A 15599-nucleotide genomic window follows, 5' to 3' on the forward strand; every position below is an offset into this window, starting at 1 on the left:
GAGGCCCATGTGATTCTAGGCTGCATCAATACAAGAATAGTTTCTAGATCAAGAGAAGTATTCTGCATTGGCCAGGCCTCACTTGGAATCATCCTGTGTAGAGTTCCAGGCCCCACAATTCAAAAAGGATGTTGACAAATTGGAGCATGTCCAAAGGAGGGCAACCAAAGTGGTGAAGGGTCTGGAAACCATCAAGGTCTATGAGGAGCAGCTTAGAAAGCTGGTTATGTATATCCTGGAGAAAAGAAAATAAAGAGTGGATATGATATCCATTTTTAAGTATTTGAAAGGTTGTCATGTTGTACAAGGAGAAGGCTTGCTTTTTGTTGCTACAGAGAAAAGGAGACACCACAATGGATGCAAGACACAGGGAAAGAGGTTCCACCTAAACATTAGCAGGAACTTTGTGACAGTAAGAGGTCTTTGACAGTGGAATATATTCCCTTAGAGTTTGGTGGAGGTCTTTAAAGAGAGGCTGGATGGTCATCTCTTGGAGGTGATTGGATGTGTATTCCTGCATGGCAGAAGTGGGTTGAACTGGATGGCCCTTGTGGTCTGTTCCAACTCTATGATTCTATAATTCTAGTACAACCAAAGCGACACAATAATATAGTATGAAAGGGCCTTCAGTCTTTATAGAAAGAGCAATGGATTCAGGTTCCTTACCTACAGAAGCCACATTCTCGTAATTGTCCATCATTACATAACTGTACAAAAGTTTCTGTTTCTTTGTCAACAGATTCCATTCTTCTTCAGAGAAATATACTGCCACATCTGCAAAGGTCACCTGAAATAGAAAATAGTCCTCATCCAGATAGTGACTAAATAAAAGGGGAGGAAAGCACATGGTTCATCCCAAATATTATTTCATCACTTCAGAATTCAGTCCAGGAAATAAACTTTAAATTCTGTCAACAAGAAAAAAATCTACTGCCTTTGAGATCAATTTGGTTTGAATCCTTTCAATATAATAAACAATATAATTTAGGCCATGGCTGGGATATAGAGGATGGATTAGGATACTGACTATTCCAACACATTTAGTACATTTATCCACAAAAGAATTATGGTGCATTTAGCAATTTCTTGCCAAATTTCAGAGGCAAATTTCATTTTTAAAAAACAGTTCTGGGGAGCACTCTGGACTTGAGGGCCACTGGGCCCACCCCCAATTTAGATCCAGAGATGGTCTCCCATATCCCCAACATTTCACAGACAGGAAAAGCAAGGCACATGTGGACAAGCAACACCAGAAGATGGAGAGGATGGCCAAAGTTGTTTATGAGGAAGATCACACAAGCTAGGAAGGGCACAGTAGTTTGTTTTTGCCTCCACCTCCTGAGCCAAAAAGGAAGACCCTGGCAACTTATCTCCTCTCCTCTCCCCCCTTTTGAGTAGATGGGGTGCAAACCCCTTGGAAGTCATTTTTCAGCAACCCAAGAGACCTGAGGAGAAGGGGGAATGTGGGAGGAGGAGAGAGAAACCGGGACATTTTTGAAAGCCCCTGAAAAAGTGGGCTAACCAAGACATTCTCTGCCAAACTGGGACAATATGTTCTTTACTTGCTTTCATGAACTGGCCCTGCAGTGACACAAATGAAATTAATACTCAGGATGGCGACTCACCAAAGAGTTGTACTTGGACAGCCTCTTTCTCTTGGAGCCCAACTCCCTCCACTTGTCCTCTGTGTTGGCCATTAGGTGGGAAGGGGGCGGGGGTCCTGGTGTCCTGGACTTGGGTCTCTTCCAGAAAAATATGCCCCAAAGCTGTGTACAAGGAGGCCGAGATGAAGTTCCTTAGAAAAGAGACTAGTGTTAGGCTTGGTTTGTCAAGAAACACTGCATCACTCAAAGACACAGAGAACAGCATGCTACTAGTGAGATACACAGGTGACATATGCATCCTTTGAGCCAATGCAGAGGTGGGCATCCCCTTCCTCCCTCTGCACCAAACAAAGCCCCCTGGACCTAACATAGATTCACTGCAGCTCCCCTACACAACAGATACTCCATGTTAAAATGCTTTTGACATTGCTATGTTGCGCAGCACGTGAGGCAACATGTTAACGTATGGTGCCAGATTCTCCACCTTGACTGTAGTCAGTAGATTGTGAGCTGAAGAAACACCTGTCGCTTTCTCAATGAGCAAAGAGACACTGTAATCTTCTCTCAGATGAGTCTTTTATGCATATAAGAAGTTCCACTGTGTACAACACTATATACATCGACACCCTCCACCATCCACACCAGTAACAACCCACTCTGAGGCACACACTGTCTGACTCTTCCTCAGTGACGGTTGAGAATGACAGTTGACAGTTGCATCAACATTCAACAGCACTGTTTAAATGCTGACACATCTAACTGCCACTAGAGCTGTCAATGACTTCCACAACAGCTCCACCTAGTGGCCACATGCCTGTCATTTCCTCAGACCTGTTCACCATGGTCCTGACACTCCATGCCTTGTGAGAGTGGAGGGGGGTCAGGGGATGGGGAATTGGAGAGGACCCTGGCTATGTCCCTGTAGCTAGATGTGAAATGAGCGCATCATCTGCTGAAACCTCCTGACCTCCCCAGTGGCCCTCAGAGGAGAATGCCTTCCTTTGGCTTCTGGCTAGAGAAACACAGCTGGATGCTTCTCCAATGCCTCGCACCCAACACTCTCATCAGGCATGGAATGAACATGGAGCATGGCTTCCACAATTCCCATGTTTCATTTTGTATTCCTTCTAATTTCACATCTATTTTAAACCTCTCCCTCATTTGACGATAAAGATACCAGTGACAATCTAGGACAGATTCTTTAGGTTCTTCTTGTGTTTTGATCTCTAGTTTTCCTTGCGATTCTTTCAGTACATCCTTGTATCTTAACAATTTAGTTTAATGGATACTGTTCCTCCCAAAAAGAGCCTCATGCGGTGAATGCCATAAAAGCATTTTTGGACATATTCTACACTTGTTTTTCCCCAGATCTTCAATAGAGCTTTTCTTATGAAATGATTTGTGCTTTCTTTATGAACTTTCTCTTTACTGTAAATTAGGTATCCATGCCACCCAAATCTTAAATGTTCACCCTCCAGACATAACAACTGTTCATTCTTTATCATAACCCATTCTCTAATCCAAACTAAACGACAAACAGCATAATAAAGTCCTCTTCTACTTTTGTCATCACAAAGTATTTTCGTTTTTATCCTGGCTCTTTTTTTATTCCAAATAAATGTTGAGATTTCCTTTTGCCATAGATTCAATGGTTTTTCATTCTGGATGATGGGTATCGCTTGAAACAGAAACAGTTTTTCAGGAAGCAAACTCATTTGGATCAGTGATACTTTTCCTAATACCGATAAGTGTAATTTCCCCCATTTTTCTAGGTCTTTTCTGATTTCCATCCATGTGTCTCATAGGCCGGTTACAAACCGGCACTTGGGACGTCTGCAGGACATCCCATTTTCAAAAAGGGGCATCTCTTCTAGACGCCCCTGGGTCTAATACGGACTCTGTCCGTACAATATGGCACCAGCCGTTCCACACGGCCAGCGCCATCTTTATGTATCGGACGCTGTGCGTCCGAACGTGTCGCGGCACCTGTGATGTCGCGAATGCGCCCCTGGCGCCTCGCGATGTCACAGAGGCGCCGCAGAAAGAAGCTCCATATTGGAGATTCTTTTTTGCTCTGTAAGGGAGCCGTGCGGTGTGGCTGCGACGGCTCCATTACGGAGCAAATGGCGGCGGCGGCAGACTGCCTCAAAGCGGCGGTCTATAACCCGCCATAGTTACTGTGAAATAGATCTGAGTTTTATTTGTTACATTTATTCCTAGAGATTTAACTTTTTTCCCCACTTTAAATCCACTAATTTCTTTCAGGATTTGTTCTTCCTCTTCCCCATATTTTCTGTTATTAATGTTGTTTTGTCTCTGTTTACTTTTAGTCCAGAAACATATTCCAATTCCACTATTACATCCATCAATTGTCCCTTAATAGCAGTAAACCAAATTAAACAGTATATAAAACAAAAACATGGAACAAGCTAGACAAGAGGCCTCCAGGCTCCACCTGGCTCTTTTGCATTGGTGGCGGCAGTGGAGCTGCGGCTGTGAGGAGGCCAAGCCTCAGATACCTCTCCGCCGTCGCCGCCAGCAACTCCTGTGGTGGTGATGGTGACGGCGGAGAGGAGGCCAAGGAGAATGCCAGAGGCGTCCTCTCCGCCGCCGCCTTTGCGTGAGGGCCAGGTGCTGGGCTGGAGTCTTCTTGGCCTCCAACACCCAAACCTGGCCCTTTTGTGCTTGCGGTGGCAGCGAGGAGGCTGAGGAGGCATCTGGTGTTGCTGCTCCGCCACCTCGGGCTCCTCGTTGCCAAGGCCAGGGGAAAGGCGAGGTGTTTCTCCTGGAGGCCAAGTGTGCTGGCAGTGGAGCGAAGGCCAAGGAGTACTGCCAGAGGCCTCTTCGGCCCCCTCTCCACTGCCGCCATGGCGCAAGGGCCATATGGGGCTATTGGAGGCCAAGAGGCCTCTGGGTCACCACCCAGCCCTTCCACGGTGGCAGCAGTGGGGGCATGCAGGCCGAGGTGGAGAGGAGGCCTCTGGCGCTGATCCTCTGCCTCCTCTTCGCTGCCACCGCAGCAATCACTGCCACCTCCGCAGAAGGGCCGGATGGTGGGCTGGAGCCCTCTTGGCCTCCAACATCCCCACACGGCCTTTCCCCCGACCATGGCGGTGAGGAGGGAAAAAGTTGGGGAGGGGAGGAGAGGAGAGGGACTTTTGTCCCCAATGTTGACATGTGTGGATTTGAGCATACACGGATTTTGGTATACGCCGGGGGGCGGAACGGATCCCCCACGTATACCAGGGCCCCACTATATTTGCAAGCAAAGGAGGGCCAAGAGAGCCCTGGAGAGCCTTGCCTTGGGGTGGCTCTGGATCTCTGGTGCCTAACAAACTACAAATCCCAGGATTCCTCAGGATGGAGCCAGGAGAGTTAACACAGTTTCGAACTGGAATATTTCTGCAGTGCAGACACAGCCTGAGCTGGTTGTAAAAGGGTAGAAGCACCCAAGTCTGGTTTTTTTCCTCTCTTAATAATGCTTTTACTTTCAAAAACTAAGCGCTTTGTTTTGTTATTTTTGTTGTTGTTTGTTTGTTTCATTCTTGGTAATATGAGATGGTCTGGTTTGTCAACTTCATTCATGCATTAAAATCTCTTAATAATAAAACTGAAGAGACTTTTAAAACCTCCCAGAGGAGCTACTTTTAGCCTTTTGGTGGGGGGGGGGGGGATCCTCCTCTTAGAAGCCAAAGCCTGATGTTATGAATAATAATAATAATGCTTGTATTAAAACTATCCTCCCATTTCTGATCCCTTTTAAAACCCATGTTCCCCAGAAGGATCAGAGCTGTGTCTATTTGAAAAGACACACAAAACACACAAAAATAAACACACTTCCTTCCTTTTGGCCCAAGGAGCCTGGCTTCCTTATCTCTCTAAAGCCTCAGGAGAGAAAGAGAGAACTCTGTTCAACTGAGGCCTCAGAGAAGGTTCTGGAACATTATTCCCCACAGTCACAAGCAGCACAAAATGGCCGCCAGAACACAAGGAGGCAGGGACTGGGATTCCAGCCAATCAGGGCCAGGGACACAAAATGGCTGCCAGAAAACAAAATGGCCTCTGGAACAGAAAATGTGAGTCTGGGGCAGGGGGTGGGGTCTTCCAGGTCCTCTGCCCCCATTGGCCAGCCTCAAGAAGAGGAGGAGCTTCTGCTTCTCTATTTAGCTCTGCGTGCGGAAAAGTGACCGAGGAGAGAAGCAGAGTGTCAGAGGGAGAAAGAGACAGATAGAGAGACAGGAAGGAAGGAGGAGAGAGGAGTAGAGTGTAAGAGAGATAAAGAGACAGACAGGAAGGGAGGAAGGAAGGAAGGAAGGAAGGAAGGAAGGAAGGAGAGAGGAGCAGAGTGTAAGAGAGAGAAAGAGACAGACAGAGAGGGAGGAAGGAAGGAAGGAAGGAAGGAAGGAAGGAAGGAGAGAGGAGCAGAGTGTCAGAGGGAGAAAGAGACAGATAGAGAGACAGGAAGGAAGGAGGAGAGAGGAGTAGAGTGTAAGAGAGATAAAGAGACAGACAGGAAGGGAGGAAGGAAGGAAGGAAGGAAGGAGAGAGGAGCAGAGTGTAAGAGAGAGAAAGAGACAGACAGAGAGGGAGGAAGGAAGGAAGGAAGGAAGGAGGAGAGAGGAGTAGAGTGTAAGAGAGATAAAGAGACAGACAGGAAGGGAGGAAGGAGTGAGGGGACAGCAGAGGGACACGGCCTGGAACCACTAGGCTTCACTGATGCACTGAGGTCTGTCTGGGCCTGGCTTGGGTCTACTGCTGCTGCTTTTCTTTGGCCACTGCCATTAAGGAGGGGAGGAAGGAGGCCCAGCAGTCCTTCTAGGCATGGCCCACTCTCTCTGAAGTCCCAAAGAGGATTCCAGTGCTTTTAATGGTGGCGCTCATGCTGTAGCAAAGATGATGATGATGATGATGATGATGATGATGATGATGATGATGATGATGATGATGATGATGATGATTTTATCAGGCCTAGGGGGGAGGATAGAGCTGCTGCCAGACCTTAATCATCATTAATGTCACCTTCCTGTGCCTTCTTGCTTTGCACCACTGTAATGGCCATGGCTCAGTGCTATGGAACTCTGGGAATGTTCTTTTGGTTTGGCATTTTAGGTGTTGTTAAGGTTTGGAAATACTGTTTGAGGACGCTTCCGACTTTGGGGCCCTTTCCTCCTCCATTATGGCTTCCCTGAAGGCCTCAAACTGCCAAGTGCCAAGCGCTGAGCCAGAGGCATCCATTTTGTGTTCTGGCGGCCATTTTGTGCTGCTTGTGACTGTGGGGAATAATGTTCCGGAACCTTCCCTGAGACCTCAGTTGAACAGAGGCCTCTCTTTCTCTCCTGAGGCTCCAGAGAGAGAAGGAGGCCAGGCTCCTTGGGCCAAAAGGAAGGATGTGTGTGTCTTTTCTGAGAGAGTTTTCTTATTACAAAGCTCTGATCCTTCTGGGGAACATGGGTTTTAAAAGGGATCAGAAATGGGGAGGATACTTTTAATATAAGTGTTATTATTATTATTCACAAACATTGGGCTTTGGCTTCTAAGAGGAGGCTAGTCCCCCAAAAAAAGCCAAAAGTGGCTCCTTTGGGAAGTTTTAAAAGTCTCCCCAGTTTCCTTATTAATAGATTTTGAGGCAAGAAGGAAGGAGACAGACCAGAATAACTCATATTACCAAGAATGAAACAAACAAAAAGAGAAACAAACAAGAACAACAAAAATAATGATTAGACAGAAAAACAAACTGCTTATATTTTAAAAAAGCAAAACCATTTTTTACAGGATAAAAATTTGACTTGGGTGCCTCTGTTCTTTTACAACCAACTTAGGCTGTATCTGCACTGCAGAAATAATCTGTTTCGAAACTGCTTTAACTCTCCTGGTTCCATCCTATGGAATCCTGGGATTCGTAGTTTGTTGTGGCATGAGAGCTCTCTGGCAGAGAAGGCTAATGTCCCAAAGGTAAAATCCCAGGATTCCATAGCACTGAGCAGTTAAAGCAGTGTCAAAGTGTCTTATTTCTAAGTGCGGATGCAGCCTTCTTGGGAAAGGGGCTGATGCTGGGGAAAAGAGGAGGAATGCAGAAGGAAAGGACGGAGGGCCACCTGCAGCTGGACTGGCCTCCCTGGGCGGTCAAGACCTGAGCTGTGTTGTGGACAATGGGCACTCTTAATATCAATATTAATATCTTTCACTATTGATTGTAATTAAGGAGGGGATCAGGAAAATAGCATCAGGAAAATGTTTAGGTGTTGTTAAGTTTGCAAATCCTGTTTGGGGTCCCTTCCGACTTTAGGGCCCTTTCATCCTCCATTTTGGGTTCCCTGAAGGCTGCCAACTGCCAAGCAGTGAGGCAGAGGGAGGCATTTTGTGTCCTGGCGGCCATTTTGTGTCCCGGTGGACTTTTTCGTTTCTGTCAGCCATTTTGTGTTCTGGTGGACATTTTGTGCTGCTTGTGAATGTGGGGAATAATGTTCCGGAACATTCACTGAAGCCTCAGTTGAACATGTCAGGGAATGAAATGGATGTGGCCACTAGGTGGAGCTGTTGTGCACGTTATATACAGCTCTAGTGGCAGTTATATGTGTCAGCATTTGAACAGTGCATCATCGGAATGTTGATGCAACTGTCAACTGTCCTTCCTAACTGTCACTGAGAGACAGAGTGAGACAGTTGGTGTGTGAGAGCAACTGCCTCTCTGTGGAGGGTGTTACTGTGGCTGCGTCACAGGTTGTGTTATTATTGTTGGTTGGTGTAAATAGTGTGTATTAGAGACGGTTGTCCAATACACTGTGTGTGTATATATATATATATATATATATATATTGTAAATATTGCAAACGAAGATTAAAGTCCTCATGAAGAGTGAAGGCTTGTTCTGTAGTTATTTCTCAAGCCTGGAGCTCATGTCCGTTTGGAGTGGTGAAGGAATATTTCCTTCTTGACCAGAATACCTTTGCAGACATCTCCACAGATTCCTTCTCCCTGGCGTCCTGTCGATGTGGTTCAACTCTGCAGGTGGTCATGGTGGACACAGCGCGTCTTTCCACACGCCCCAACAGAACAGAGGTTCCTCTTTCTCTCTCTGAGGCTCCAGAGCGAGAAGGAGGCCAGGTTCCTTGGGCCAAAAAGGGGGTTGTGTGTCCCTTTGTGCCTCTGACCCTCCATTTTGGGGGGAAGGAAGGAAGGAAGGAAGGAAGGAAGGAAGGGGCCTGTCGGGGTCTGAGGAAGGGAGGCAGGACCAGTGGGGAGGCTGGGCTTTGGGGGCTGAGAGAGAGAGAGGTGGGGAAAGAGACCCTCCCTTTGGGCCCTAGCTGGGGAGGGTCCACCGGTCCTTGCCTCCCCCTTTCGGAAAGGAGACCTCCTCAGCCCCTGGACTAACTCCTGACACTCATTCATAGAATGGCTGGGACTCAGAGGAGTTTCCTAGGCATTGTCACCTTCTGCCCTCCATGGCCATTGGCACTGACCTTTTCCCATTGCCTTCCCTCCCTCAGCCCTGTGGACCTCTTCCTCCTTCGCACTCACAGCAACCCTTCTCTACGGCTGAGGAGACGGCCTCTGACCCAGGGAAGCTCCGGCCATAAAGGACTGCAGAAGAGGCCTTTCTGGGGCTGAAGAAGTCAGTGTCTTTGTACTGAAGGTAGGCTTTTATTCCTGGAGCTGAAAGATGACCTTTGTTTAAATGTTTCGGTCCAGAATTGTATGGAAATGTTGCAGCTGAGAGAGTGAGGCCATGCTTTGCAGGCATAAAGCCCCAAATTCGCTCTCTAACAGCATTGTCTTCCCAGAAGGTGGAAGGGAGATTTCCAGACCTCAGACACACAGTGCGCAAGTGAGTCCTTTTTATGGGAACTGTGTGTGTATGTGTTGTTTACTAGAACTTTGTGAGATATTAGTTTCACTGGGTTTATAAAATGAATTTATATACGTCTTCACTTACCCCAAATGAGCATAATCCAGGGTGCAATATTCAAGTCATAAACCTATACATTTATAGATATTTGTTATATCAAGTGCAACGTATTCAGCAGTTTGCATCTTTTTAAAAAATATTCAAGGAAAAATGAAGAAATTGTGATTTTAACAATAGATCCATTCAGAAACAATGCACACAAATGTATATGCCTCAATTTCTATGTGGCTTTAGCAAGAAGAGGGAGGAGGTTCATACTTCATGCTCCTGCTATGACTGACATAGGAAACACAGCAGTTAAGCTTAGAAAAATAGTCTCATCTGCAAAAATAAAGTAATTATTTTGGCCAGTGTCTAAATGGGAAGGAGGCCATGATGATGGGAGGAGCTTCTCCACCTGGGACATAGAGCAGGTGCTCCCCCTCCTCCTCTGTGTGAAAGAGAAGTCAAATTCTCATCAGTGATGATGACACAGCATGACAAATTTGTATTCCTGAATTTAAAAATCTGAGGAGTCCGGAATCCTGTTGGTTAACCCTAGAGAGCAGACCCACTGAAACCATAAGTGACTGGTGAGTCAACTTATAGATAAATCCGACTGATTCAGTGATTCTACTCTGATCAGGTTAGGCACAAGATAGAGGCTAGGATTTAGGTCTGCATGTGGCTGGGACAGGATATTCCCAAGACAAGATGGACAGGCAACAATGTGGAAAATGGGCACTCTCCACATGGGCAAAGACACTATCAGAATTGTGACTTCTCTGCATGCAGAAGGCTGCCATGGGAATTGGGTGCTCCCTTTCCATCAGCTCAATCCTCTGGTGCCCCCTGATCCTGGGAGAAGGGCTGGATCCCATGGAAGGGGAGCAACCTGAGAAGAGAGAGCTCCTTTCCTGCCCTTCTTGACTGAGGGCCTCCCTGGGGAAGGGCCATTTTTAGACGCATTCCACCTAGAGCAACACTGGAGCATAGAGAGTTCTGCTGGTTTGGCCACTGGGAGAATGAGGAACCACCAGTCCAGACAGCCTGACCCAGCACAACCCTCTATGCTCCAGTGTTGCTCCGAGTAGAATCAGACTACAACTGGCCATTCAGTGACCCAGGTCCTACCATACAGTTGTGGAAGGCATCCCACATGGCCATTCCATGCCTGGTGAGAGTGTTGGTGTGAGGTATTAGAGAAGCATCCAGCTGTGTTTCTGTAGTCAGAAGCAAAATGAAGAAATCTTCCTCTGAGGGCATTGTGGACCTCTGCAGGTTTCAGCAGATAATGCACTCATTTCACATCCAGCTATGAGGACATAGTCAGGACCCTTTCCAATTCCCCATCCCCTGATCCCCAGCTACTCTCACAAGGCATGGAGTAACTGTTGTGTAGGGGAGCTGCAGTGAGTCTGTGCTAGGTCCAGGGGGTTTTGTTTGGTGCAGAGGGAGGAAGGGGATGCTCACCTCTACATCGGCCCAAAGGAGGCATATGTTACCTGCATATGTCATCAGCAGGATGCTCTTCTCTGTGTCTTTGACTGCTGCAGGCTTTCTTGCAAGCCTTACCCTGGTCTCTTTTCTCAGGAACTTCATCACGATCCCCTTGTACAGAGCGTTGGGACATTGTTTGCTGGAAGTGACCAAAGTGCAGGGCCACCAGGATCCCCCTGCCCACCTGATGGCCAACACAAAGGCCAAGCAGACGGAGCTGGGCTCCAACAGAAAGAGGCTGCCGAGGGTTAACAGCTCTTTGGTAAGTTGCCACCCTGACTGTTATTTTCATCTGTGTCTGTGCTGGATCATGAAAGCAAGCGGAGAAGATACTGTCCCGGTTTGGCAGAGAGAGTCCTGGTTAATCCTCTGTCTCCTCATTTTTTCAGGGGCTTAGGAAATGTCCTATTTCACTCTTCTCCTCCCATTTCCTCCTTTCTCCTCAGGTCAGTTCAGTTGCTGCAAAGTGCATTCCAGGTTCAAAAGAGTCTACAGCCCATCAATGCAAAAGAGGGGAGAGGGGAGGAGAGAAGGGGGCAGGGTCTTGCCCTTGCCAGGAGTCTGAGCCAAAAGGAAAATGCTGTACCCTTTCTCGCTTGTGTGATCTTTATCATTAACAACTTTGGCCATCTTGACCCACTTCTGGTGTTGCTTGTCCACATGTGTGTTGCTTTCCCCATCTGTGAAATGCTGGATGATATGGAAGAATATCTCTGGACTTAAATTGAGGGTGGGCCCAGTGGCCCTGAAGCTCAGAGTACTCCCCAGAACTGTTTATTAAAAATGAAATTTGCCTCTGAAATTAGGTGAAATATGGCTAAATGAAAACTAATATACATGTTGGAATAGCCAGTATGTTAATCAATCAATAATATTCCAGAAATGGCCGAAATTATATTGTTTATCATATTGTATATTATATTGAAAGGATTCGAGACAAACTGGATCTCAAAGGCTGTAGCTTTTTGCTTTCTTGCAGAATTTAAAGTTTATTTCCTGGACTGAATTCTGAAGTGTTGAAATAATATTTGCAATGCACCATGTGCTTTCCTCCCCTTTTGTTTAGTCACTCTCTGGATCAGGGCTATTTTCTATTGCAGGTGACCTTTGCGGATGTGGCTGTATATTTCACTGAGGAGGAATGGAAACTGTTAACGAAGAAACAGAGACTGATGTACAGTTATGTGATGATGGAGAATTATGGAAATGTAGCCTCTGTGGGTAAGGAACCTGAATCCATTTCACTTCCTTTGAAGACTGAGGGCCCTTTCATAATTCACTGTCAGAGTGCTATGATTCCACTTTAGAATTATAAAATCAAAGAGTTGAAATAGACCACAAGGACCATCCGGTTCAATCTTCTGCCATGCAGGAATAGACATTCAAAGCACGCCCAAGAGATGGCTATCCAGTCTCTGTTTAAAGACCTCCAAAGAAAGAGACTCCACCAAACTCTGAGGGAGTATATTCCACTTTTGAAGAGCTCTTACTATCAGGAAGTTCCTCCTAAGGTTTAAGTGGAATCTCTTGTCCCTGTGGCTTGCATCCATTGTTCCATGTCCATTAATTTGAAATTAATAATAATAATAATAATAACAACAACAACCATAATGCGATGCCACCATGCTCTGATGGAGTATATTCCACTGTTGAATAGCTCTTATTGTCACGAAGTTCCTCCTAATATTTTGGTGGAACCTTTTTTCCTGTGGCTTGTGTGATCGAGTTTGGATTTATATAAATTTTGGGTACCAAGCGATCAAAAATCATGACCCCTGACTGACCCCATCACAGCCGCCATTATCCCAAAAGCGAGCTGACCACGTAGCCAGACAAGCCTAGCAGGCCATGGCTAAAGCAGAAAGGTAGATTTAAACCTTTAAAACCAGTTCTGGGAGTTGCCGTTATCGCAGGCAACCTGAATGAGGACAAAGGAAGTTTGCCTCACCTATTGATGGTATTAAGTACCCAGCCATCTACATAGTAGTCTTCTCCCAAAGAAGTGGCAGACCCTTTTGTGTATCCATTGTTTAACTTTAGTCTTAGTCAATAGATAGCCATGAAGACCTTTGTTCCGCAGGTAGCTATAGCCTGAGGATACGTTTCGCAGTATAAATAAAACCCAGATTCCAGCCCTCCTTTGGGCTTTCTGAGCTACAGTTCCAAACCTCAACTCTGTCGAGCAATCGCTCCGGAGCTCTCTTGGGCACTGCGCCCTGCTGAAATCACTTGGGCAAGCCAAAGCCCACTGTCTCTTTCGGGCCTCTTGTTAGCTTAGCCCGCTGGAACTTAGCTCCTAGCCATCGCGGTTGCCGCTTGCTTTCTGTTCCCCGCTGCCGTGTTCACTTACCAACATCCCTCACATCTGTCACTTGGAGAAGACTCCTAAGGTAAATATTTCAACGGTGCCTCTATCCTTTCTCCTTTACCCCCAACTCTTCCCCTCCCTTGCTTTAGCATTGAATGTGCGTGTGCATGTGTGATCCCTTTTTGGTTGTGTGGCTTTAATAAATGTTTATATTTTAATTGCAACTCATTGGCATTGCAGTCTCTGTTTCTTGGGGTTGGACTATATGACCTCTGGTATACACATAGGGATTCAATCTGCTGCGTATGTTGTTAGGACACGCCTCTTGTAAATTTGAGCTAATTAAATTCCCCTGATTCGATCCTTCCTAACACTTGCGTCCATTGTTCTGTGTCCTTTGTTCTAGAGCAGCAGAAAGCAAGCTTGCTCCATACTCAGTATCTCTTCAAATACTTGAACAGGGCTGTCATATCCACTCTTAACCTTCTCTTCTCCAAGCTAAACGTACCCAGCTCCCTAAGTCATTCCTCAGAGAGCATGGTTTCCAGACCATTCACCATTTTGGTTTCCTTCCTCTGGACATGCTCCAGTTTCTCAACATCTGTTTGAATTGTGGTGCCCAGAACTGGACACAGGATTATTGCAAGTGAGCCCTGACCAAAACAGAATAGAGTGGAACTATTACTTCCCTTGATCTTGACACTATACTCCTATTGATACAGCCTAGGATCACATTGGCCTTTTTAGCTGTTGCATCACACTGTTGACACATGTTCAACTTGTGCTCTACTACCATTCCTAGTTCCCTTTCACACGTAATTTAATTGTCATAACAACTTCCTGTGGAATTTTGGAATTTTTAGTTTTAGTGAGGCACTATTGTTCTCCACTTTGTAAGGATTCTCAATATCCAATCCTAAACTGCCAATTCTGGAATTTTGTGGTAAGGAGCCATGGAGATTAATGCTTTTTGCCCCTAAATGGTCCTCAGCCCATTCCTGAGCAAGTTTCCTGGCTTTTGTGGCCCCTCTTCCAGCATTTTAAGGCTCTGGAGAGGCTTCATGGGAAAAAGGCCTCCCTTGGCCCTGCAATGGATCAGAGAGGGCCCAACACTGGCAAAATGGCCTCCACTTCCACAAAGGGATGCTGTGGGATATTGAGGGGCAAAACATTATACCATATTTTTAGGCAACACAATTTGGGGTTTCCCCTGAGATCCCCTGGGGTCCAATGTGACCACCCCACTTCCGAACAGTAGGCCATCCCTGTCTTAGAGATGCCTTAAGGTTGTTTTAAGGCTCATCTCTCACACTTGACCCTCACTAATATCAGAAACCAGGTCCCAGACTCCTTGTTCTGCCTTTCCTAATGCATTAGTTGTATAATGATTGTCTTGCCTTTCTCAAGAAATGAGCCTCAAAGTGTCCCTTTTGTGCATCACACTCTGTGGGTGTGTGTCTGTGATAGAGAGATGGAGGCAATGTGAAAAACAGAAAGGCAGGGAAGAGATGCTGAAGGTCAAATGGTAAAGCAGTGCAGATGGGCAAGAGGCAGGGTTGGAGAGCGGAGGGAGAAAAGGAAGGGGATCAGGCCTCTGGGATCCAGGAGGGGAAGGCAGGAGCAAAGCCAGGATCGCCTAGCTTGAAAAACACACAAAGCATCACAAGAAGTAATTTGTATTGTAGCAATAAGGGTAAACATCAATCCATAAAATGAAATCCTAAACCTGGCAGGTAAAAATTGTCCCAAATAACTTTGAGAAATATAGACTTAAAATAGTGGCTTTGGCACGGTTGCTTAGAAAGTTGTATCCTAATCGAGTATCTCCCAAGCTGAGTTATATAACATTTCAAGCAGAATACAAGCTGCACATGGCGTGTTTATAGTGTTTATAGTGGCAACCCACTCATTAACTTCAAACTTCTAAAATGATTCATATAAAACAGAACAGTCAAATGGATATAGTGCAGAAAACACCGTATACAATCCTATTAATTCCAAAATGGAAGTTGTATAAAAATGTAATAGCCTGACTCTGGGTCATAATTATTTCAAGATATTTCATGGGTGTTTCTACATCTGTTCCAAAAAATCTGCTACAAATAATCGCAGATGCCCAATAGCTGGCAACTTTAACAGTTACCTGCTCCTAATAATACAATTATTTGCAAGCTCTCCTCTCCGACTTCCATCAACTTCACCATCCCTTGTACCCACAACTCTAATCCACACCAATCCACATGTGAGCTGTATACTGTATTGGTTGTGAGTCATCTCCTGGAGCCACACAGCATGAAGGGAT

General features: G+C 45.9%; 2 protein-coding genes across 2 annotated transcripts in view; one reads left to right on the top strand and one right to left on the bottom strand.

Annotated features, from left to right (window-relative positions):
• LOC149290521 (uncharacterized) overlaps positions 1–2417 on the bottom strand; it is a 50035-nt gene extending 47618 nt beyond the window's left edge. Inside the window, exons 1-3 of the mRNA XM_089489360.1 lie at positions 2089–2417; positions 1626–1795; positions 667–787 (exon numbers count right to left, since the gene is read on the bottom strand). Coding sequence (XP_089345486.1) covers positions 667–787; positions 1626–1697 — 193 coding nt within the window. The 5' untranslated portion in view covers positions 1698–1795; positions 2089–2417. The remainder of the gene's footprint in view (positions 1–666; positions 788–1625; positions 1796–2088) is intronic.
• Positions 1914–15599, top strand: part of LOC149290522 (uncharacterized) — a 116662-nt gene continuing 102976 nt past the window's right edge. The window contains exons 1-3 of the mRNA XM_089489361.1: positions 1914–1921; positions 11083–11251; positions 12090–12210. Of these exons, the coding sequence (XP_089345487.1) occupies positions 1914–1921; positions 11083–11251; positions 12090–12210 (298 nt within the window). The remainder of the gene's footprint in view (positions 1922–11082; positions 11252–12089; positions 12211–15599) is intronic.

Source organism: Sceloporus occidentalis, unplaced genomic scaffold (genome assembly GCF_023333645.1).
Source record: "Sceloporus occidentalis isolate IW3139 unplaced genomic scaffold, rSceOcc1.0.p SCAF_39, whole genome shotgun sequence".
NCBI classification, from domain to species: domain Eukaryota; kingdom Metazoa; phylum Chordata; class Lepidosauria; order Squamata; family Phrynosomatidae; genus Sceloporus; species Sceloporus occidentalis.